Below are 26558 nucleotides of genomic sequence, written 5' to 3'. Positions count from 1 at the left end.
TTAAGCCCATCCTTAGCAAGGCTGGACATTGAACCTGTGCGTATAACCACTGAGCCGGATCTTGAAGATTGAATTTATGTTTGGCACACACTATACCTCTCCATCTGAATCAGCAGCTTGTAGAAGCGGGTTATACGCTCCTGGCCTCCCGCACATGCACTTATAGTGCACACAACTTTAACTATTCCTGCAGTTTTTTGCAGAAAAGCTCACCATCATGGTGGAACACGGCGGCCTGGATATTATGTGTCCGAACAAGTACTGCCGCAGCTCCTCGTCTTCATCAAGCTCCGAGCAGAAGAAGATTTTCCATCAAATAAAACGGAACTTGTCCGTGGATTATCCCAGGAAGAACGCAGAGTTCCTGAGCGGCCAGTACGGGATCAACCTGCTGCTGATCGGGGCTGCGCTGATGCAGGCCACCGTGCACCATCACCCCTCCGTGGAAGAGAAGCACCTGCTTTCGTTCGTCACCGGCCTCATGGTCCTGCAGCTGGTCTGGATGATGTGGTACATCCTGGCGCGGCGCAGCCACAAGAGCGCACGGGCCGAGAGAGACGTCAACGCCACCAGTTGCTGGATAAGAGGTGCGCTTGTTGGATTAGATATTTAAACAGCGTGAAATGATGTTACCAGAAATCATAGTTGTATTTCTTTAAGTGTATGAAAGCTATGATTTAAGTGTGCTAGAGTTGAATATTTGACAACTAAAGGCTGATTTATGGTCCGCGTTACACCAACGCAGAGCCTATACGGCGTAGGTTACGCGGCGACGCGCACCGTACGCCGGTGTCGTGCCAAAAAGTGATTGCCTGCCAGAATCTGATTTCTCCCCTGAAAAATGAGTCTTTTTACCTGCCAAAAATGGATTGAAGGCCAAATACAGTTAATGAAAGGTTGTTTCTACCTAAATATGATTGGATCTCATTCTTGAGCTTCATAATATAAATACTAGAGCACATGATTGCTTTTAAGTCTTTTAAAGGAGCATTACAACACAAAATAGGCATTTTCACCTGCCAAAAATGGATTGAAGGTCAAATACAGTTAATGAAAGGTTGTTTCTACCTAAATGATTTGATCTCATTCTTGAGCTTCATAATATAAACACTAGAGCTCACATGATTGCTTTTAACTCTTTTAAAGGACCATTACAACACAAAATAGGCATTTTCACCTGCCAAAAATGGATTGAAGGCCAAATACAGTTAATGAAAAGTTGTTTCTGCCTAAATATGACTTGATCTCATTCTTGAGCTTCAAAATATGACGTTTTAGCGCTGTCGTTCAACGGGCTGCTGTGCGCGCTCCCGCGGTCAGAAATCAGAAGAAATCATATTTTGGCAGGCAATCACTGTTTGGCACAACACCTGTACCCTACGACGTAGGCCCTGCGTCGATTTAACGCAGAACCATAATTCAGGTTTAAGGAATGAAGTGTTTGGTTTGTAAAAGCAATATTGTTTCTTCTCAGTACGTGTAGTGACATTGGGGCTTGGTTTTGTCGGTAGGTGGTTTGACGCTCCTCGCGCTCCTCTCATTGATCATGGACGCATTTCGGATCGGGTATTATGTTGGATATCAGTCGTGTGTTTCGGCCGTGCTCGCGGTCTATCCTGTCATCCATGCGACTCACACCGTAGCACAGGTAAGTTTACACACCTATTTTAATGTCATTCAATTGATAATCTTTCATCGTTACAAACTTGCTCTTAATAACCACCTGACTGCTGAGAGGTTTTAAATAATGTGTTCTTTTTTGCGGCAACATTAAAATCATGTCGCTCTCCTTGAGGCAAATACATGTTGTTGTAAATGGATTGATATATGAATAAATGTATGCTTTTCTGGGGGTTTGTCATTTTGTTTAGGTACATTTTCTCTGGTTCCACATCAAGGACGTCATCAAGAGCTACGAAACATTTGAGAGGTATGTTCAAGCTGTTATATTATAATTTCATGATCTTAAAGTTGTTATACAGTATAAGACTTATACATTCAATTCAATTCAGTTCAGTTTAATTCAATTTTATTTTATTCTACAATACAAATGGACTCTAGGCACTTTCCAGAGACCCAGAGCAAATAATAAAAGAAACAATGGCAAGTAATAAAGTTCCCTAGTGGGAGAAAACCCAGGAGAAATACACAAGTGTTCATTATCTGTTAGCCGGAGAACTAAGAGTTCTGTGTACATGTGACTGACAGTTAGTTGATGTAATACAGAGACAACAATATAAAAAGGTGTAGGCAGCAAACACTGAGGTGGTCAGAGGATGGGACTGCAGGTCAGCATTTTAGTAAATATCCTTCAGAGACATCTGTATTAAAAGCAGGAGGTAAAGCTGGGATGGTCAGAGGGTGGGACTGCAGGTCAGCCATGCATCTCTGGAAGCTCTGGCCTGCAGACATCTACAGAAGAGAAAGAAAAAAAGCTGACAATGGAGCACAGTTACCCCTATGAGATACTCCTAGCAACAATAATTGAGCTCAAGGAAGAAAAGAGAAGAAAAGGAAACGAAGGGTGAGAAACAGGATAAGGGGTATGCTCAGCTGATCACGCTGGTGTCTTCCTGCAACGCAGGGCTATAACAGCATATCTACAATAAAGCTATAGCATGAGCCTGCTCTAGTCTTGTCTTGTCCTGCATCTATCACTGTTGCCCCTAATGCACTAAAGTTTAGACTAATTATAAGCTTCACTAAATAGAAATATTCAAATGTTGTTTTTAAAGGTGGTGTCAGCCTGCCTAACCCAAATTGGTAGTTGGTTCCATAGTAATGGTACCTGGTACCAGAAGGTCTAACCTTTGGATATTGGATATAAGGACTTACAAGTAAACCTGCATTTTCAGAGTGGAGAGGTCTATTAGGAACATGTTAAAGCACATGAACACATTCAAAAGTATCTTGATTTTTCATTATAACATGTCAAAAAACATTTGTCAATGCTTCAATTTCAGTTTAAATTCTACTTATATTGCTTATATATAGGTGCTTTCCAGAGACCCAAAGGATAACCCCCTGAGCAATTATTAAATGCTTATGCTTATGACAAGGCAAGCAATTTGTCACTTTTTACATGTCCTTGCAGATTTGGAGTGATCCATGCAGTTTTCACCAACCTCCTCCTGTGGTGCAATGGTGTGATGTCTGAGACTGAGCACTTCATGAGCAAACATGTCAGAAGACTATCTGCATCAGGATATGAGAACCTTACTATAGGTAAGAGCCAAGGGGTCGATTGCTGGCTTGTACCTAGAGGAAAAAACACAATAGCCCACTTGAGCGCTCACTTCAGTAGCTGAAAGAAAGATGAAAGAGAGGCGGGATTGCAAGGGGGAGGGAGGTTAGCTCAGCTACCCCTCACATCTTGTTTGTTTCAACTGTTTGTCTACTGAGTTTCACAAGAAACACAGGTTTGCTGGTTCTGCTTTTCCCGTACTTTTAGCCCTTTCCCTCTTCTACTACCACCATTGCCCTCCTTGGCAACCCCCCACTTGACCTCAGTCAGCTTTATCCCCAGGCTGCTTGGTCCCAAGGGTGCTGCAATTACAGTAACTGATATACCTAAGCCCAGGGTTGGGGGGTTCAGCTGCTCCTGCTCATATCCGGCTGACTGTGAGGGTGGCTGCACCCTGACTGTTGTTCCTTTTTAATTAAAAGGTGCAGCACCATGGTGGTGGCCCTTTGGGGGTAGAAGGGGGGAAGATGGGAGGAGGTGGGCACATGGCATGGTTTTGTTGTGATGTTGCCCCACAGGGAAACCCTATAACTGGAGTGTGTTGGGGTGGACTTGAAGGAGTAGTAAAAAAAAAAAATCATAATTAAAACCTTCAGGCGTGTACAACTAACGTGTGAATTTTCAAGTTAGTTAAATAAAAGGAAACTGACCTCAAAAGAGTTATTTAGAAAATGAGACTGGGGTTTCGTGCAGCCATAAGTTGGTCTTTAACATTTTTTGAAAGTTTAATTACATGTCCACAAAAGGATTCAAAAGCATGTGAAAGAAGAGTCTGTTCTCCTGGTTGCATCCTTAGATTCCTCTGTTATGTCTCCTTACTCAGTTGTGCCTTTACTGGTATCATTGTTCAATCTTAGTATAGGGTTTAGTGGTTTGTCTTTGAAGCTTTTCAGTAAAATCATTAAGTTAAAGTTAATTTAAAACATTTTCAGTTGTATTTGAATTTTTTTCCCTTCCTTGTCCTTTCTTTTTCTCGCAGATTCATCAGGTATAATCTCTTTACAATCTTTGCTTCTTCTTTTAAGTTGATCTGCCCCTGTGACATTTAATTTTGTATGCAATGATGCTCTAAGAAAAAAAATGTATGTACTGTAAACATATAATTCAATTAAATTGTATTTATATAGCATCTATTACAATACAAGTTGTATCTAGGTGCTTTCCAGAGACCCAGGACATGACCCCCAATCAATTATTATTAAAAAATGGCAGGTAAAATGTCCTTATCAGGAAAAAAACTTTAAGTCAAACCATGGCAAGGTCACTCACCTTTAAGAGGGACGAAACCATGAGCAGAACCTGGGTCAAAAACCCTCCTTCCAAAAGCCAGCTCGGTAGAGCAGGAAAGGGGAGCTAGGACTGAAAGATTGAAGAATAGAGAGAGGAGAGGCACAGATATATTGTCAAAGGTACAATAGACAAGATATATTAGTAGTCATTATCCATTAGCTGGAGAACTAAGAGTTATATGTACATATTACTGATACATGGTCAGTTGGTGCACTACAGTGACGACTATATCAACAAGTGTAGGTAGCAGACACTGAGGTGGTCAGAGGGGGGGACTGCAGGTCAGCATGCAGCGCTGGAAGCTCTGGCCTGCAAACATGTACAGAAGAGAAAAAGAGGGGGCAGACCAGCACAACAAACTACAAAAACAACGGAGTACAGTTATGATCATCAGCTACTTCTAATGAAAAGCTGTGGGTTGAAAGGAAGAGAAAAGTTGGAGAGAAAGAGGTATTAGATCATGGAAATTGGTCTACAGTTTGCTATTATGTCTGGGTCAAGAGAGTTTTTTTGAGTAAAGTTTTAATCACTGCAACTTTAAAAACCTACAGTACATATCCTTATTTCAGGGACTGGCAGATCTGATCCAACATTGTCGAACCAATAAGAGAGAAAACATTTTTGAGTAGTCGAGTTGGGATTGAGTCTAACAAACACGTGGAGGATTTAGCTTCATTGACGACTGAGGTCAGCTCAGGGAGGCCAACGAAACAGTCTCGAGTCTCAAGAGAAAGTCAGAAGCTGAAGAAACTCCCACACCCGGGCCTGGTTGATTTCGTCTCTAATTCTGATAATTTTACTACTAAAGAAGCTCATAAAATCTTCACTACTGAGCTGCAGGAATACATGGCTCAACAGAGTTCGGACTCTTTGTCAGCCTGGCTACATTGATGTTCTAGCATTGCATAGGGCTTTAAAAATATATATATTATTAGACTATCTTTCCATGTACGACGAGAATCTACAGCTTTACAAGAGTACCACTTGCACTTTCCATCTTACATACTTTTTGTTTCAAGATACTGATATGCGTATTATATCAGGGAACTATAAGCTCCTATGGTTAAACACCCTCTTTCTCAAAGGAGCAACTGTGTCTAAAGCTGAGTTCAGCAAATTTGCAGTATTATTAACGAGGAAATGAATATCTTCAGAGATGGAATTTAGGTCACAGCCCTAGATCCTTTCATTATGTTCTATTGTAAGAAGATGAGAAGCGATGGCCTCCTTATATTTAGCGACAGTGTTATCAGATAAACATCTGCTACAATAATATCTTTCGTTATGCACTTTGACGTGGACAATGTAAAATTCAAATGTTATTAAATAGTAGTCAGATGAAAGGGGGTAAAAGCTAACCTATGGCTGTCACTGTCAACATCCATATGAATGTTAAGGTCACTCACTATTATGACTTTCTCTGTGCTGAGCAATAAACCAGATAGGAAATTTGAAAACTCAGACAGAAACTCTAGATAAGCACCAGCAGCGGGCCAGTACACTACCACTAACAAAACTGGCTTACCTGAATTCCAGCTCAGGAGTTTAAGACTAAGCGTGAAGCTTTTGACTTGCATTTGGGTTTAGATTTTATTTGAAAACTGGAATCATAGATGGTCTCTACTCCTCCGGCTTGGTCCATGCTTCAGGAAGTTTGATAATTAAAATAACCAGATGGCATTGATTCATTTGAACCAACATATTCTTTCTCCTGTAGCCAGGTTTCTGATAAACAAAATATCCCTCTGGGTCTCGGTAATTAGATTGCTTACTAAAAGAGACTTGTAGCTTAAAGATCTAATACTCATACTTTGATACATACGCATCAAATTATTTGGTCTTTTTTGGTCCTTTTGGCATTAAATGTCTAATAGTGTTTATTTTTACAAGGCTATTTTGATTAACACCTCTATCATGTCTTGCTTGGTGAACTTTTGGATGGTGGGGAATCAACACAAATTCTATTTTGCTTGGCAGCTTGTTAGAATTGCAGATGGTAGTCCCCAAGAAGCAGCAGAGAGACTGCAGCTCTGCATCTTGGCCTCTAGGCCAAGGTCCACCAAGGGGCGTGTCTAATAAAATCAGCCAAATTTCTAGAAATCAGAGCTGCACCATCCTGAGTGGGATGAATGCTATCTCTTCTTATCAGACGAGCTGAGAAAACCAGCGACAAAGCGATGTGGCTAAAGCTATCATCACTGGTCAGATTGGGAAGGGGACTAGAGAAAAACTATGGGCTTCAGCATGGTTTGGGTGTAGTTATATATATATATATATACATACATATATATATATATATATATATATATATATATATATATATATATATATATATATATATATATATATATATATATATATATATATATATACATTCTTGACTTAAATGGTTTCATAATATTTGTATTTGATGGTTAAAAATCTGTTCAGATAAACTTAACTTTTTCATTCCTTCAGTTTGCTCACCATTGTCACCATTAATCTATTAATTTAATTACTTAACTGAGTGGGATTTTAATCTGATAAATGTATGTCATTGTTACATGCTGTAACTGTTCACTTTATTTCATTTTGAAATGGGTGTTTAAGAATCTTCGTTTAAGTAGTCTACATGTCTGTTTGTTACTGTTTTCCAGAGGAGTCAGATCCAGAGTGTAACTGCACCACGAGAACATGCTCCCTGTTCTCCACCAGCCTCACATATCTCTTCCCCTTCAACATTGAGTACCACATCTTTGTATCTGCTTTGCTTTTCGTCATGTGGAAGAATATTGGTCGCACCATTGACCACTCATCAAACAGGAAATCTCTTGTTACCAAATCCCAGGGCTTGACTGTGGGCCCCATTCTGGGCCTGTTTGCACTGGCCAGCACCATCGGGATTCTGGTGGTCTACATAACGCGTATAGAAGGGTCCCTTGAAATGCGTCACTCGGCCATATCTATGTTCTATATGTACGGCATTGTCATGCTGGTGGTCATGTGCTTTGCTGGTGCTTCAGGTCTGGTCATATACAGAGTGAAGCACGTGCCGCTGGACACCTCCAAGAACCCTTCACGACAGCTGGATACAGAGCTTCTGTTTGGATCCTCCATGGGTTCCTGGTTCATGTCCTGGTGCAGCATAGTGGCTGTTTTAAGCAGCAACAGCAAGCTTTCATATCGCTGGACAAATCTAATCTATTCTGTGCTCATCGTGTTGGAGAAGTACGTCCAGAACCTTTTCATCATTGAGTCCCTTTATCGTCAGCAAGAGAGTGCTGAGAGGGTGGACCCTGAGTTGCCAGCTGCTCCTGAAGTCTTCTCAGTGACTTCCTCTCTGGCTCCACCATTCAACGGCATCATCAATCGAGCTTACGAGACTCCAGACAGGAGTTGTATCTCCATGGAGACCAAGCAGGAGGAGAGTGGCCAGGTGTATGGATGTCAGCAAAAACATTCAGGTGCACAACTTCCTGTGGAAAGTCAGGCTATGGAGCCTCTAAACATGAAGAGGCTGATCCTGAAGAACATAGCTGTTTTAATGATCATGTGCAACATCTCGGTGAGTGTGTATATTTATTAAACTAAGAGACAGTGGGGGCAAATAATTTGATACACACTATTGTTTAGATATTAAGTGAATATGTACCTGAAAAAACAAAAGTCCAAAATTTTGCTAGACTTCTGTCCGAATTTAACAATACTTCATACATTCTTTTCTTTCACACTATATTTCTAAAATAATCAAAGATTTTGTATTAAAATTGAGTGGAAGATTTCGGCAGTAAATATGATTTTCTTAGGAAGGAATGTGAACCAAATTCTAACTTAAATGGTACTGATTTAAATTTGGTTTGTTGACAATAATAAGTTCTGAAGAACTTTTGCTTCAAAATAAGTTGGCCACCACAACTTCATAAGGGGATAAAAGTCAGGTTTATGTTATGGGTATTGTGGCTAACAATGAAGGTACACCAATTTAACAAAATATGTCTTTCTTCTAGCTATGGATCCTCCCTGCCTTCGGTTGCAGACCACAGTATGACAATGGGCTGGAACGGGAGATATTTGGTTTCTCGACATGGACCGCAATTCTCAGTTTTGCCATTCCTTTGAACCTCTTCTACCGAATGCACTCAGTAGCCTCACTCTTCGAGGTGTTCCGCCGAGTCTGACAATGAAGTGAATGAGTGCCACCTCCAGATAACACGCACAGGACCACTTGCCAAAAAGGGCTCCTGCAGTGTCTTGCAATGCAGGTCCCTTCAGGTGACAGTCAGGGTTACTTTGGAATGGACTTGACAGCAGGTCATGGAGACAAATTGTTAGTCCTCAGTATGGAGATAAAATAGAAATTATGAACCTAATAGTCTGCATTTCTTTGTAGAATAGGTCTGTATAACAGGATACGTTTTTTTTCCTTTTCTTTCTTTCTTTTTTTGAGGTGGTTATGAGATAAATCTTTGATTTCATTCATTTACATGTAGATTAGTTTTTCTTCTATAGTTACATTTCAGGAAGTTGTCCAAATTCTAATCATGAATCAAATGGGGAAATATGGTTGATCTCAGATTCATATTAAATACTGCTTTTATAGACTAGCAACTTATTAACATTATCAGTAAAGACCCTGAAAAAGGTATTAGTGTCAATAAATCACAATTGTACTGTATTTTTTAAAATCAGATTATACTTCTTTCTATACTTTCTATTATACCATAAGCAACAAGTGCACTGGTCACTTGACCCATATTTAAACTTTATTTGAAATGTGCACATTGTGGATAAAGTTCTCGCTCATATCTACTGTATCTGTATTAAAGTTTAAGCAGATTAGTAGAATACTATGCACACTTTATCTGCAAGCCTTTTTATGATCTCATCACAAGAGATCAACTTCATTTCTCAGCTCCTTCCTCTGTTAAGCAATCACTGACCTTGTGTATGTTGATGTTTTCTGCTCATCTGCGCTGATGCAGAGTTATATCAAAAGGTTTTCTCGCAAAAGTATCCCTTCTTGAAGGAGATAATCAGTTCAGGTATCTTTTGCGATCATGCATCTGCTTAGGTAGCTCCATTAATACATGTGAAAAACACATATTGATGGCATGACAGATATTTACCCCACAAAGAACCAGCAATAAATCCCTCAGTCTGTAAAAAAAACTTTGAACTGTGTACAGAATTTTAGTCAGGTGTCCAAAAAGTTCTCACCATGGTGCTATATTCCCTCTGGAGTCACTGTATGTGCCAAGTTATGGGAAACTAAAAATCCTTCATTATTGTAATTTTTTTCTCTGCAGATTACTGTCATATTTGTATATATTGCTACACTGATCAAAATCACTGATACTGTGATGTGATTTTGTAAATATTCAATTATATTGCAATGCAGGAAATTATATGTACATTTGTTATGAATTTTTATCTTGTACTTATTGAAATAAAAATGGTCTTCTGTTTTGAGTCTCGAGACGTATCACATTTATTCTGCCATGTTCCGTTATCAGCTGGGAGTGCAACATTTGAACCACTAGATGGAGCTATATGTTATGTTTCTCAGACGTTTAAACGAGAAGTTCCGCGCCAGTGAGTAATTAAGCCACAATTGCTCCTTCCACACCTGCTTAAAACAAAAATAAATACTCGCCACTTTGGTTATTATAATAATCACAACAATGATGAGTTGTGACTTATAGTAAAGAGATGTCTATTGAAAATAGCAACACACCATTAAACACATTAATCTTTTAATAATCTCATTGCAGCTCTCATCACCCATCATACTTTAAAATCTGTTAACCTGCTGGCCCTGATGACATCTGTGGTGCTGCAACATCTGTAACAGAAGAGTAACCTATTTTCTCCTAACCTCCTATTTCGGACTCCCTCGTGAGATTATCGGTCAGCCTGCCTACACTCAGTGAATTTGGCATCGGGCGTCAGGGGATTATTTGAAAGTAGTGTCAGAACGATTTGACTGGCACGCGGACACATCTAAAAATAACCATAACGATTCAAAGACGGAAACCACGCTGCAGCCAGCACCGCTGCATGTGTGTGTGTGTGTGTGTGTGTGTGTGTGTGTGTGTGTGTGTGTGTGTGTGTGTGTGTGTGTGTGTGTGTGTGTGTGTGTGTGTGTGTGTGTGTGTGTGTGTGTGTGTGTGTGTGTGTGTGACTCACCTGTTTAGAGAACTCCACAAAGTGGGGGAGCTTTGATCTGAACTTTGTGTTTGTGAGAGAGCAAGTAAGCAGCAAGTGTTACAGTGAGATACTACCACATTAACCAGATTCTTTTTTAAAAACACATAGCCAATAATAAAAACCTAGCCCAGATAGATGGATAGATAGATAGAAATATAGATTGATAGATAGATAGACTGGTTGATTGATTGATGATTGATAGATACTGTTTTTAAATGTTGAAAGGCAACGAATAAGCTGTACGCATGCACTGTCCATGGTACTGAAATACCACGTTTCAGCACCACGGACAGCACCATAAACGCTCTCCCTGCTGTCAGTTACACTTCTGGCAAATCCATGACTAGTAGATTATAATATGGTACTAGCTTATTTAATGTACATCTGGGGTAGGCTGTTGATAAACCATTGTAAATGAACACGCAATGCGGTCCAAACACTGGTGAAACCTATACTGTGGCACTCCATATTGTCTCTTTCCGGTCACTGCGGTATGATGTCAAATACACCCACACACACACACACACACACACACACACACACACACACACACACACACACACACACACACACACACACACACACACATATATATATATATATATATATATATATATATATATATATATATATATATATATATATATATATATATATATATATATATATGAAATTGTTCAAGGTTTCCTTGGTGCACTATTATGCGTAACAATACGCACAGAGAAGGCGTGCTGCTGCATGCGCCCAGCCTGGTTAGATGCATGTGTGTGTCAGGCTGAAGGGACATCCTCCTCACCCTTGGACTGAGACATTCACAGAGGCAGCCAGGTCAGAGCAGATGACCAGGACCGACAAGTTTCCAACATGCGCTCGCCACTCCGCGCTGCGCTCCAGTCCCTCGGCGCATCTAGCGAGTCGCTCCTCGGCATAGTTTGGACGCGCTATATCATCTTTTTTCCCATGTTTTACGCCACACATCATGCTGCTGCCAGCCCAGGGGGTCACCGCCGGGGACAATTCAGTAAGTGGCCGATAATAACCGAGTCCGTCCCCGCGCACGGAGCTATGGACTCTAGTTTGACCTGAACATGGAAAGCCCAGGCAGGTACCTGTCTTCGGTGCAGGGGGTCGCTTCTGTCCCGGCGCCCCTCGGAGAGATGATGTGGAACGGTACTGGAACAGAGGTAAAAAACGACTCTGGGAAGGATATAGTGGTGCGCACGGTGACCGGCTGCCTGCTGTCGCTGCTCATCCTGTGGACCCTGCTGGGGAACATCCTCGTCTGCTCCGCGGTGCTGCGCTTCCGACACCTGCGGACCAAAGTCACCAACATTTTCATCGTGTCCCTGGCTCTGTCGGATTTATTCGTCGCCGTCCTGGTGATGCCCTGGAAAGCCGTGGCGGAGGTGGCGGGGTACTGGCCGTTTGGCACTTTTTGCAACGTCTGGGTCGCTTTTGACATCATGTGTTCCACCGCCTCCATCCTCAACCTCTGCATCATCAGCGTGGACAGATACTGGGCCATCTCGAGCCCCTTTCGCTACGAGAGGAAAATGACCCAGCGAGTTGCCTTTGTTATGATTAGTGTCACTTGGACGTTGTCGGTGCTCATTTCATTCATACCGGTCCAGCTGAATTGGCACAAAGCCGCGGCTTTGGAGGACGTGGCCGGGGCGTACAACTCTTCCACGCCTCGGCATATCGAGGAGAACTGCGACTCCAGCCTCAGCAGAGAGTACGCCATATCCTCATCGCTGATAAGTTTTTACATCCCGGTGGCGATTATGATTGTAACGTACACCAGAATATATAGGATTGCACAAAAACAAATCAGAAGAATAGCTTCCCTGGAAAGAGCGGCGGAACACGCACAAAGTTGCAGGACCAACAGGATAGAGTGCCAACACCACAACACCTTGAAAACGTCAATCAAGCGGGAGACCAAAGTGTTCAAAACTTTGTCGGTCATTATGGGCGTGTTCGTGTGCTGCTGGTTACCTTTTTTCGTTTTAAACTGCATGGTTCCGTTCTGTGATAAAGCCGCCTCGGATAGGGACGCGGGGCTGCCCTGCGTCAGCGAGACGACTTTTGACGTCTTCGTGTGGTTCGGCTGGACCAACTCCTCCCTGAACCCCGTCATTTACGCCTTCAACGCCGAGTTCAGGAAGGCCTTCTCCAGTCTACTGGGCTGTCGTCATTTCTGCTCCAACACGCCCGTGGAGACTGTGAACATCAGCAACGAGCTGGTGTCGTACAACCAAGACACCCTGATCCACAAGGAAATCGTGAACGCCTATGTTAACATGATCCCCAACGTCGTTGAATGTATCGAGCACGAAGAAACTTTTGACAGGATTTCCCAGTTTTCCCACAACAATGAAAACGCCACCGACTCCGTCTGTGACTTGGAGGACTGCGAGGCAGACATCAGCCTGGACAGGATGTCTCCATTCACTCCTAACGGATTACACTGACTCAACCCCGAGCCTGACTGGATGTATTGATTATAATGTCAACGTTCATTCAGCTCCTTCTCCTTCTCCACAGGGAGGCCAGAGGCCAGGTCTGCCCCGAGCTACAGGACAGCAGCCCCTTGCAGGTGCAAGAGGAGTTGGGGTGGGGGGAAAAAGTGTCTACTGATCTTACTCATTGACAAGTTTATCTGGACACATCTCTCTTCAGCCACAGGGCCAACCCTGCCACTGCTTTGTGTCATATATGAGATGTGGTGTTTTTTGTCCTGTTCTGAAAAAAGTGATGTATTGTGTTTATTTACATGAAAAGTGAAGTCTGTGTTCCTTTGTTAAAAGGTTCGGTGTTTGCTGAAGCTATTGTTCACTCCGAGGCTTTGCTTGGAGCATCAGTGTCTAATGGACATCCACTTGGGGGGAAAATGTTTGTAAAAACTCACAAGAGAATTCAAAGAGGAAACTTTTTCGCTGCTTAATATAACTGTGCCCACCTTTTTATTGAGAATGAAAACTGAGGGCAGCCTTACAGATAGCACAACTAAGACAGTCAAATGCAGTTCATTCAGCGCCTTATAGCTAAGTGAAAGAAGAGATTTGAGACATGGAGAGAATGTGTCCTATGGAGTTTAAGTTACATGATGCCAAAATGCATTATTGAAGTGTTTCACTACTGCAACCACAACAGGGACTCCATCAGCACACCTGCTTTGCTCCACGTGGACTGTTACACAGTTTGATGCAGACATAGAGAGCCAAATGCTTTGATGAGGTGAAAAGTGATGCAAAAGCACAAAATCCAATGTGATAAATATGTAAAGTCCGCCTGTGTGTACAGGCATACTGTAGTTGTTCCTCATTTGTGTGATCTTTAAAATTTTCATCAAAGCCAAGACTACTGCAGTGGTTAAAATTTGTCACTGACATTCAACTCCTGTTGAACAAACAAAGGAGAAAGTACGTGAGAGAAAGATGAGAAAAATAATCAATGGTATCTTACATGACCAAAGACTTCAAAGAGTGCATCAATAACTCACATTAAGTCCAGAGTGATCCGCTGGAAGAATTGTTTCTATACAAGGCTCACAAATGTGAGGCAACACAACAACAGGATGTCATATTTCACCTCTCCTTCATCTTTGTGCAGATGACCTGATCTGAATGTACTATTGTCCTTTAAATGGTGGAGTGTGTCATCATTTGTCTAATAAAATGCAGTCATGCGGAGAGGAACAGTGTTCTAGTTGTTCCTGAATTATTCACAGGTTTAAAAAACGGACAAACTCTGGACAAAAGATTTGATTTTTTGTCTTTCTTTTTTGTTATTTACTTTAGATTCACTTCAAAGCCTGCTATATTATGCAAGTTTGGTCCCTATTCATATTGATTAAAGCCAAAATAGAGTTGCTTTATTTTGTTCATCATTACTCATAAACCCTCTGGGTTTGATGTATCCTGCAGCCTAAAACCTATATTTTCTGTGTGCTCCAGGAAACCCTCAGCTCACAGTCATTCTACTATTATTAATATCTCCCTAAACCAATCAGACACGTCACTCCAAGTCTACATGTCTAGTGTGCTACAGTGAAAGACATAATTGGAAGATGTTTCTTTTTAAACAGGGCGGGACAGGGCTGACCTCTTGGGGATGCATGGGCTTCGTTGATCTGGACTTAAGAAGTTCAGGAATTCTGCTTGTTGACCATAAAGTCAATTTGAACAAAAAACCCTAACATAAACAAGGAAGCTTTTGTTGTGCCTGCGGTTTCAACATTTTAATTTACTGCTTTATCAATTGAGCATCTCAAGATTTCATATACTGCAGGCATTTAATTACATAACAGAACTAATAGTTTCAAAAATATATGTAAGAAAGCATTTAATCCTTTAGTATTTTGCCCCTCTGATGATATTTTAACAGCAGATATCCTCAGGAAATGTCAACAGAGAAACTGGTAATCAAGGCATGCATCAAATGGCTGCTGCTCCTCAGGACACTTCATTAGTCTGACGTGTTTTCCACAGGTACGGAAAGCTGATATGTCTCTCTTCTGGCAGGTGCAGAGAAGTTGAAGCCCTGCAAATATTCCTGACACACTTGTGTGAATTAAAAAAAAAACAATAATGCAAAGTATACAGTAAAATAAGTATTTCATTCATAATACCAGAACTTCATGTGCAAACCTAACATACTCAAAGCTAGTAGCATCTGTTAGTTTAGGATGTCTCCAAACAAACTGTCCACTGTGTGCAAATATCATTGCTCCTTTGCTACTGTGTCTGAACACTTGAGTTAACAAACAGAATGTGCCTCAGGTGAAAACAAGCACATAAATCCATTTAAATACATTTGTCTCAGTTTTCTTTTAGTTCAACCATTATTGAAAACATCTTGATTCTGCATTCATCACCACCAGGCTCAAAATGTTAAAACTGGCGTAGATGATGAGACAAATTAATATGTGAGGAGGGCAGGAATAACTAATGAATGATTAGAGCAGCCTCGGGCCACAGTCCTATCTGGCCAGACTGTCTCTCTTTTTTCCCCAAAAAGTTATCCAGATCCAAACCCAGTTCAGTGGAATCTTCTTTTGGTAATCCTCCATCTAGAACCAACATTTGGACTGATAGTTTCTGGATAATCTACTTATAAATACACAGACACCTAAACAAACAAATTGCACTGAAAACCAAGACACCGTCCTCTTGCCAAAGGCCAAATAAAATCTCTGCCAATTATCTCAGGAGTTCCAGTTTCCTACATTAAAGACTGCATACCCTTAGGAAGCTATTTACTGCAATATGTTCATGTGCAGGATGAAAAACAAGATAATGAATCACCATAAGATAGAGTAATCTTTTTCCTGTGGTATTGCTTGTGGTAATTCATGCTGTTCTGGTTGTTCCTTTGAATTTAGCAAAGATGTTAGATGAACTTCAGTTTCATTGGACTTTAATTTTGTTGTTGACCACTTTACAGTTGTAGTATAAGCTGCATTTAACGCTTCTTAGGTCTGTATATTTTTCTAGCACAGACACACTCCCCACCAGTGATGACCACAACCGCGTTCAGTAACCTGCCTAAGGACACTGACATGTGGACTGGAGAAGCATGTGACTCTCTGACCTACATTGCTGGACACCTGCTATAACTCCTTAGCAGCAGCCGTGTCTATATGCTGGCAGCAGACATACACACATTTTACATATAAAACTTTGTTAATGTTAATAGGTACTATGCATGAAAAAAGAGCAAACTTTTGGAGTTCAAAGGGAGATGGATAAACTTTCCTAAATCTATGTGCTTATAAGTGTGATGTCACCTTAAAGCTACAACAGTTTCAAACGTTTTATTTCTGCTCAATTACACTGTGAAAATAACATTTACAAGGGTGTAACAATATGTTGACTAGTTAAAACACAAATATTAAAAGTTGTCAATGTCAAGTCTGAGTGATAATTACATTTTATAAAAATTGATATTGATCACTATATTTCCTGACTGCTGTGTTTTCGTCAGAATTCTTCAACCCTAGAGATGTCAACATTAGCCTGGAGAAGGCCAACATATATAGTAAAACTTCAAGATAATATGAAGACGCATCTTTATTCTTTGGTGCCAGACAAAGATATCAGGTATCATCTCTTGTGAAACCAACTCCCAGTTTGTGTTTAGGATGGATTTCTCTTTTTGCCGTTTATGGCCGTCTTTTTTTCCTAAAACCGTCTGCATATATATGGTGTATCAGTAACATCCATCTTGTATTGCCGCTTTATCCTTTGCAGGGTCACGGGGGTCTGCTGGAGCCTATCCCTGTCAAATACAAAACAAGAGAACCAGATGCGTACATGAAACCCAGAAGGTTCTTTATTGATTAAGGGGAAAGGGGATGGGGATAGTGAGAGTCTGAGTGGAGACCGTGGTTCCAGTGGGTCCTTCGGAGGCTGAGTGGACAAGCAGCGGCACACACTGGAGCTGGGGTTGGCACGTACAGACAGAATCTTCAGGGGCAGGAGAGCAGTAGTTGTCGGGTCAAACAGGCTGGATCAAGCACTGGGATCAGTTGAGGGAAGCCAACAAATAGGGACATGCTGAATCGCAGACAAAGTGACACTGAATGGCTGGAGGCCGGGCCTCCCGGGGGGGGCTGGGCCGTGGACGTGGGGGTCCCACCCGGAGGGCCCGGTCCTGCCTGGGTGGGGGGTGGCTGTCTGCGCTGGGGGGGCATTGCTGCCTTGGTCCTCCGTCGCTGGGCGGGGGCCAAGTGCCCCTGCGGATGTGGGGACTCCGTGACCCTTGGGGTGTCCGCCGGGGTGGCCTCGGGGGGGGGGTGGGGCCGGGTCAGGGGATCGGGCCTCCCCTGACCGGGGGGTGCACGGGCGGGCGCGGCGGCGGGGTGGCGACATTCCCAGGTATCTATGTCTTATGTTGTCAGTATGAATGGGAGGATGTTGGACCGTTTCCCCCTCCGTCTGGGGGCTCCGGCGGCGCCGGGGGCGCCCGTGGAGGTACGGTGGGGCCCTGGCCCGGCTCGGAGGGCCGGCCCCCGTCTACTGGATGGCCGGTGGGGGGACGCGGGTGTCTTATCAGGGCTGGCTTTGCTGGTCCTGCTTCCTGGCTTCGGCCTCCGCTCCCCCTCTTGCCCCCCCTACACGATTCATACGCACATAGGCGAAAGGCGGGGGGTCCGGGTCGTGGGGGGCACCGTCCCGCGTGGCCCGGCACTCCCCGCCTCACGGTTTTAACAGCAAAATAGACACTGCACATTCAACACTTTATAAATACACTTGACAAGGACACGTAGTTCGGGAGGGGGGGGGGGTCGGTGTCAATCGATGCTTGGCCCTCCCTCCTCCCTGTTTTTATGGCATTAATCACATGCACTCAACACAAGGGGCGAGAGGGGGTCCCACATCACCCGCGTTCCCTCACCGCCTGGGACGGGTGGGTCGGGTTACCCGGGCCTGGCGGGGCCCGCCGTGCAGCCTGGGGTGCCTTCTGGCGGTGCTGGACCCCCCCGGGGAGGGGGAAACGGTGCGTGATTGTATGTCTGTGTCGGTGAGAATGCGGTATGGAAGGGTCCTGCCATGGAGGATTTGAGCCTCCATTGGCAGGACATCAAAAACTTAATAATTTATCAATATTATATTATACAAAGATGGTTATTATTATTGTTATTATTATTATTATTAGTATTATTATTAGTATTATTATTATTATTATTATTATGTATAGTATATTATATTATTATTAGTATAGGTATCGGATAGGTGAATGGATGAATGAATGGGATGCCTGGGTCTGGGGCCCTCCGTTGTCGGGCCTGCGTGGGTGTCGCCTTGTTGGGGGGTTCCCTCTCTCCGGGCCCGTCTCCGGTCCCCCCCGCTGCCTCTACGGCGGGGCGCCCCTCTGGTCTTGGAGGGCCACTTTCGTGGGGGACGGGTGCGCCTGCCCGCGTCGGCGGCCGGGGCGGCTCTGTCTCTCCGGGCAGGCTGGCCCCCTGCCGGGTGGGGGTCGTTGGCCTGAAGGGTGAGGGCCTCCTGGCCGCGTGTCCGGCCCGGACCGGGTGGCCGGGGATTGCCTGGGTCGCGGTCCGCCGCAGCGGGATCCCTGGCTGCTTCTTTCCGCGCCGTGGGGGCCCCGCCCGCGGGCCCCCTCGGCCGCCGCCGGGTGGGGGGGGGGCCTCGCAGGCGGTGGGTTGCCTCCCTCCTACTTCTCCCCTCTGTGGGGTTGCCGGTGGCCTGGGTTCCGGGCTCTTCCTTGTCGGCCTCTGGTCTCGCGGGTGGCGGGGTTGCTCCCCCCCCTCCCCCACTATAGATACACTTCAGGTGGAGCTTTGTTTGGTTTATTACACACACACACACACACACACACACACACACACACACACACACACACACACATACACACATATAGTCATTTAGTCACATGCATACACACACACACACACACACACACACACACACACACACACACACACACACACACACACACACACACACACACACACGCATGATCATATACATACACACACACACACATAGACATACACACTGGCTTGTTCACCTGCATGCTGGCTCTCTAGTTTTTGGGTTTAGGTAGCGGTAGCGATAGCTTAGCTCAGACTGCGATCAGATCTCAAGATTTAGGTCGATTGCTGTTCGTGTTTTGGTTGGCTCCGTGCCGGTTTCGTGCTTTGTTTGTGGTTTTTTGTTGCAGATTTCCAGTGCTTGACGTGTGTCTCCGTGTGTTCCTGCTTCCTGGATTGGCAGTGGATGTCGTCACCCCCCCCCCCCCCCCACCCCCCAAAAAAAAAACAAAAAAAACACTGGGTTTGTATGTGTATATTTATGTATGTGTACGCATATGTGTGCGTATATATATGTATATATTAAATATAGTAATAATGCACATATATACACTTTTGGTTTCTACCGTCATGGTATCAATCAATAATATGTGTGCAGACAAGGTAAGAAAAAGAAAAAAAAAAAAAAAAAAAAAGAATGGCTGGAGACCTGGGCCTTAAATACCCACACACAGAGCAGCTGGTAACAAGATGCAGGTGGCAGTGATTAGGAGTAATGAACAGGTGAGCTTTCTGACAGGTTCGAGTGTGAGTGTGAGGGGGGGTGGCAGCAGGCAGAGTGTGGTGGAATAATACCCAATTGTTGGAGCCGGTACACCCTGGACAGGTCGCCAGTCTATCACGGGGCCACATATACAGACGGACATGTATCAGTAACAAGATTGACAAAAATAACCTTTTGTTTAAATGCAGTTTGAACTCCCGGCAGATGCAAATTTTTCTTGTGCATATATGGGAGTGAAGGTGTCCTTCACCAGCCCTCTTGACAGTCTGATCTAATAAACCATATTGAAGCCTGCGACTGGTCCTGTCAGATAGGACTAAAATCACAGACAGTGAGGCACCGAAAGACAGACAGAAGACAGTGATGGATGTGGTGTGTGTTGTCTGATAATCCAGTGGCATCTGCGTAGCGTGGTGTGGTGTATGTATATGAGTGTATGGCGGTTGTGTGGTTATGTTAGATGTAACCCCCACGATTCATATCAGAGCTGGAGCAATCCTGCAGAGAGACATAAAGCAATGATGTTGATCTCCGACACTAGTTCAGCGACAACTCATGACTGCAACCAACGCTTTAGGCTAAATTGGTACTTTTGTGTTGGGTCAGTAGTCACTCCAAAGGGGGCAAGGCACGGCCCCACCCAGAAGACACAAGTAGAAAGGAAGAACCAGACCTACAAGGCAGAGCCCAGAGCCGCACCACACAGTCCCCTGGACTGTCGCACGGATCCCCACATCTCATGGGGGGTTAAAACAATGATGACAGAATTGCCAAGTAATCTGGATGTAGATAATGTAGATGCCTCCAGGCTCCAGCTGAGGATTATTAATGGCTGTTTGAATCAGGTTTGGCATTGACAGTTAAAGATTTTGACTTTTTCTACAAAAATTTAACAGAACTCAATTCATTCCTTTCCAAGGTAGATGTATTTGTTGTTTTGCAAACAGGCTACGGCATAAGTTTAATTTATTCTTCTACAAAACTTACTTCCCCATTGATTCGTTTCCATCTGTCTGAAAATGTCCCCTTGTTCGTTTCTGTGATTGGTGATAGTGCTAACCAACTGTGTGCAAAGGCAGTTTGATAAGTAACCGTTGACGTCGCCCCTTGGATCGGGAGGCCCTATGGATTGTTTTCAGACCTACATCTTTCGGTTCTGATCTATCAGGCTTGGAATTTAACTCAGCTGAGTGTCTGTGTGTTGTGCCCCTGGTTTTTGAACACAGAAATGTGTTTAATTCTGATCCTTTAATGATGTAATTCTTTAATTCTTTGTTTTATACAGTTTAATCATTTTCTCACACATTATTTGGTCTCTGCCCATGTTTCCTTATCCGAGGCTCAGCATTACTGTATTTGTAACAAATTAGTTTTATAATCATCTGTTTGTATGATGAGTGTGAATTAATTATTTTTTCTTTCTTTACTAGCAGTTTTACGGAGGCTCAAATTCAGCAATGGATGTACTGTACATAAGCAAACAAAATATTCAGACTCTACAATGAAATAAAAGTCAAAACAAATGATTCACTGTGATGGTTTATGTGCTTTTTTCATGTATTGAAATATCATAAATCTAAATAGTTAAATGAACTGCAATATAGATCCACAATTTCCTTTGAAAAGTTTTTAAGTGAGGTATGAAGTTTAAAGAAATTGCATTTGGTGAAAAATAATACAAGTAGCTTACAAGGAGTTTTTAATAATCTGAGTCATTATGGAGGCATTATTTAAATGCATACCAGATTTCTAATCTTTTAGCTGGCTGAAACAATAATAACAACTTTCTATAATGTTCAACATTCATAGTCTAAAATAATTTCAGTTTTTAACAGTTTTCTTAGGCTTGTAACATTTGAACTATCACTGATGAAACAAGAGAAAATAGCAAGGCGGCAGCCTTCCCTGTGGACAAGCTGTTAACTTGTTCTTTGTGTTGTGTCCTTGCAGTGCAAAACAGATATGAGAGGTGGTTTGACCTCGATACTCGGCCATGACAGGAGAGCTGGAGAGGATGAGGAGGCAGGCTTAGGGGGGTACACCATCCGTCAGGATGCATTCATCAAAATCCTCCTCTTTCTTTCTACACACATAAGAACAGGCATTTCCAGCACAAACATTTAAAACACATAGACGCGCTATTGTTTGAGGAGATCTTTCATTTCTGGAAAGAGAAAATCTCCTTTTGATGGGTTTTTATTTTCCACAAACAAAACATTTCAACTTAACTACCTCCTTTCAGCTCTCTGCAGGACTTTGACCCCCTTTACCTTCAAAAGTAAGTAAGGTAAGTTAGGTAAACTCAGTAAACTGCATTCACCGAATAACAATTATGTTTCAATTTCAATTCAATTGTATTTATATAGCGTCTAATACAACAAAGGTTGTTTCTAGGCGCTTTCCAGAGACCCAGGCCAATATTATTAGACTCTCCCCTTGACAATCCATCCAGGTCTGACACCATTTCGAGTTTTTCACCATTGTAAGTGCTGAGCAAACGGAATCTTTAGTTTTTCAATTTTGGACCTTTTGTTATGTTAGTGAAGTCAGTAAAGGTTTTTTTTTAATTTTGTTCTTTCTTTTGGCTATGGAGTGGATAGGTCCGAGTGTATTGAAGTCTAAAAAGGTAGGACTTCTTACACGATTTATCTCAGGAAGCATCTGTGCTAAATTAAGTTATTGTCTCACATCAGTTTTACTAGTTTTGAACAATTTTCATTGCAGAGTGATGTCCATATTGTAAAAACTATGATTGCATTTACAATTATAAATTAATGAGATTATTCGGTCCTCCCTTAATGAGACAGATATTTGCTTTGAATGAAATGACTAAAGAAATAAACATCTTTTTTTTTTTGTCTGCACACATATTAATGAAGAATAAATAAATAAATATCTTGAATGACAGGAGCTAATTCAGTCATGAATAAGCATAGGCTTTCCAGTTGCACCTCACTGGGCTAATGAGCATTCACCAGGTCACTATGCCCGGGGTTTGACCGTTGCATTGTACTGTACACTATATTAACCACACAGTGTAAAGGAATGGTCCAGTGACCCATTCTTTAATGTCACCCATTAAATGGGATCACAATTTCTTTGCTTGTCATGGCAGCCTGAACTGCTTTGATACATTTCATTCACAGCTCTGGATCACAGTCAAAATTGAAATCAAGCCAGAAAAGTAATGACAACATTGACTTTCCTGCATTCAGCTCAGTTAAATTTAACTGTGGACTATACAAAGAATGTCACTTCCTGTATCCTGTTACCCCTCAGTGGGTATGACGATGGATGGAGACAAGCTCAGTGTTGAAATGACAATTTATTTTGACCGCTAAAAACCTGTAGCTCATAGTGTGATAAATGTGACAAAAATGAACTATTGCAATTTTAGCTCGGAAAGTCTCCCACTGGGCCTGGAGGTTATCTTGTTTTTAAGACACAATCACACTCTTATTTTATCTCCTATCATTACCTTCTCAAATCTTTTAGCTGCCTTTGACATATTGTCCACTGTAGCACGATGAGATGGTTTTATCTTATAACTATTGTTTACCATCAGTGCTGATGTTAAACATATTGCTGCAAAGCAATATGCAGATGTCACTGTAAGACAGGAGCCCAAAGTTACCCTGGGTAGTTTTCCCTGATAGTAGGGATGTGAGACAGCAAAAGCTAGATGACGCTTCCCAAAAAATGAATAGACATTCCATCCTTTCATCCACTATCCTTACCTGCTCCTTCCAATTTAGTGCCCCAGGAGTCTGCTGAGGCCTGTCCTAGCTGGGCAAACGGTGAGGTACAAACTGAACAAATTGCCAGTCCATCATCTCAATACAGCATTCCTTTAAAATTAAATTGATAATGATAAATTAGAATAAAAACACAACCTTATTTTGGTGCTTTAAACTATTTAAGTTATGCACAGACTGTGAAAGTTGAGGGTCATTACTCGCCATTGGTATTCAAAGCATCCTCACATTTTAGCTTAGATCCTAGCATTGAAAAGAATATGGCACTAGGTGACCACATCAATTATAGGGATTTAAATGAGTCAATACTGATGCTTCAATTGACATGTATCTGCTGATACTGCATGCTGCTCGAGCAGTGATAGCGACCCACTGAGCCCAAAGAGACACAACAAATGAAAACCAGGGAAAGACAGGTAATTCTAGGCTCTAAGTACTAATGATTTTTTAATGGCTACAATATAGGGAAGTGGAGGCGGGGGGAGGTAGAATCAGAAAATGTACCAATAGAAAAACCCAGAAAAACAACAACACTTACAGTATGGTTTGTGGTTGTAGTTGTAACTGACTATTACCATGATAAATTGGGTCTAAATTCAGAGTTATTGGTCATGCTGAGGTTCTGAGTGGAAAACAAGACACAGTGAAACTGAGAATAATTTTTTCTCAGTTAAACAGTTAAACAGTGAAACTTTGAAGATCCAACATTTTGCTGTCTTCTGTCTTTTTGCTGCCATCCCATCTGGTTCTTATCTCATGCAATCTGTGGTTTTAAGTTAGTTCCTGTGAACTCTAATGAAAAGTAAGACTGGTATCTCTTTCCCCAAAAGGCCAAATTGCCCACGAAGAATATTATCTCTATGCGATAAACACGTGCACAGAACGAAACATCCTATACCTGTGTTGCAAAATACTCAAATATGCAAAATTGTGATTGTTTCTCTTTGTCTTAGATGCGTTCAATAGACAAAGGTCTATCTCATTATACCAACCCTAGATAGTGACCTTTAGAGGTTTTCTTGAGTCCAGTCAGTGAATTCCAATATAGAATCGTGCCATCTTTTAACGCAGTGCAGATCTGAAGATCACAGAATCAGAATTACTGGATTGCCAATGTCAGGGAAAAGGGAAATTGCTCAGATTTAATGGTGTAAACATAACATGAAATAATGGAAAAAGTAAAAATAGAATTAAAAAAAATGAGAATGAAATAAAAATAATTAACGAAGAGACCCCAGTGAACACCCAGGACACCCTGGAGGAAGGAAGGAGGAAGTGTCTGGGGTGAGGGAAGTTTGGACATCTCTGCTCAGAATGCTGCCCATGCGACCTGGTTCCTGAGATGAATGGATGGATAATTAGAGGTGTATGCAGAATTAGTAAGATAAGAAAAATATGAAATAAATATAGTATATACAATTTATACATCTTCACAAAAAAGGTAGCAGGTACATAGAAAGGTTATGCTGTGTCAGAGTTATTTAACTATTGTTCCTGAGGGCTGAGGGCTGAGGGGCAGGAGCAGGAGGTTCTGGTCCAGATGGACCGTAGCCTCCTGCGTGAGGGGAGGGGGTTGAACAGACTGTGTTCAGGGTGAGAAGGGTCAGCCGCAATCCGACATGCACGTTCTAAAGTCCTCGACGTGTACAGGCCCTGTAAAGATGGGAGGTTGCAGCAGATCACCTTCTCAGCAGTGTGCATTATGCACTGCAGTCTGTCTGTCCCTGCTGGTGGCCCCAGTGTGCCATATGGTGATGGAGGAGGTGAGGAAGGACTCAATGATGGCTGTGTAGAATGGAACCATCATCTCAGTCCGCACTCTGACATTCCTCAGCTGCCGCGGAAAGAACATCCTCTGCTAGGCCTTCTTTATGAGAGAGCTGATGGTTAGCTCCCACTTTAAGCGGAAGGAGTCTACAATGGAGATGGGGGAGTCCATGAGGACAAGGGGGGATGGTTGGGCTGTGACTTTCATGAAGTCCACGATCATCTCCACTGTTTTCTGGGCGTCGAGCTCCAGGTTGTTGCAGCTGAATGAGGACACCAGCCAAGCCACCTTCCTCCTGTAGGCAGTCTCATCTCCATCCAACATGAACTGACTTCAGGAAACGTAGGTTGCAGAAGTTATCAGTAGAAGTATGATTCAACACTGTATACACTATATTCACGTGACTATGCCAGACTGTACAGTTCAACAGCCACACTTTGACATTTCCCACTTCCACATACTACCAAGTACGGTCTAAAACAGCTTTTTAAACAGAAATGTGTCACTAATATCCGTTTTTTCCACTGCCAATCACGTGAATATGGTGTATATACAGTGTTGAATCATACTTCTACTGATAACTTCTGCAACCTACGTTTCCTGAAGGCAACATGACTGAGGAACGTCCCCCGCCTTCTCTGTTCTGCTGTCACTCATGATGCCACGCCCCTCTCAGTTGATGCCACGCCCCCCACGCCAGATCCGGGCCAAAAGTCTGAAACTGAAAAAAAAAATTGAAACTGAAAAAAAAAGATGTGAAACTGAAAAAAAAAAGATCTGAAACTGAAAAAAAGATTTGAAACTGAAATAAAAAGTTCTGAAACTGAAAAAAAGATCTGATACTGAAAAAAAAAAATTGAAACTGTAAAAAATTATTTTCAGGTTCAAATTTTATTTTCAAATTAGCAAAACTTTTGTCCTTGATTTGGCTCCATACTTCATCACCTAGTGGGGTCGTGTGGACGGTGATCTAGCAGCTTTGGGGTTTGGGGTTTGTGCTGGCCCGCAGGCATCGGATGACGGGGGTGGCCTGTCTCTCTGGGCAGGCTGGCCTTTCCCTGGGCGGGGGGTGTGGCCCTGGAGGGTGTGAACCTCTAGGCCCTGCGATTGGCCTGTACTGGGTGGCTGGTGCCTGGAGGCGTCCCTGGCTGCCTTCTTCTGCGGTATTGGGGGCTCCACCCAGGGCTTCCCTCTGTCCCTGTGTTTGCTGTCTATGCCTGTTCATAGAGTCGTCCCTGTTGTACATCAACTAA

The 26558-nt window shown here is 42.7% G+C and overlaps 2 protein-coding genes across 2 annotated transcripts; both read left to right on the top strand.

The window, feature by feature from the left end:
* Nucleotides 1-217: 217 nt before the first annotated feature.
* otop1 (otopetrin 1) lies at nt 218-8691 on the top strand. The gene is made up of 6 exons (XM_061728670.1): nt 218-587; nt 1512-1648; nt 1872-1930; nt 3095-3225; nt 7171-8078; nt 8521-8691. Exons 1-6 carry the CDS (start codon nt 218-220, stop codon nt 8689-8691), a joined length of 1776 nt encoding a protein of 591 aa, XP_061584654.1.
* Nucleotides 8692-11530: 2839 nt separating this feature from the next.
* Nucleotides 11531-14351, top strand: drd5a (dopamine receptor D5a). The gene has a single exon (XM_061728669.1). It carries the CDS (start codon nt 11809-11811, stop codon nt 13192-13194), a length of 1386 nt encoding a protein of 461 aa, XP_061584653.1. The 5' UTR covers nt 11531-11808; the 3' UTR covers nt 13195-14351.
* Nucleotides 14352-26558: the final 12207 nt, after the last annotated feature.

Source organism: Cololabis saira, chromosome 8, assembly GCF_033807715.1.
Source record: "Cololabis saira isolate AMF1-May2022 chromosome 8, fColSai1.1, whole genome shotgun sequence".
Taxonomy (NCBI): domain Eukaryota; kingdom Metazoa; phylum Chordata; class Actinopteri; order Beloniformes; family Belonidae; genus Cololabis; species Cololabis saira.
Note: the sequence above shows the minus strand (reverse complement) of the source record. Positions and strands in the feature narration are given on the sequence as shown.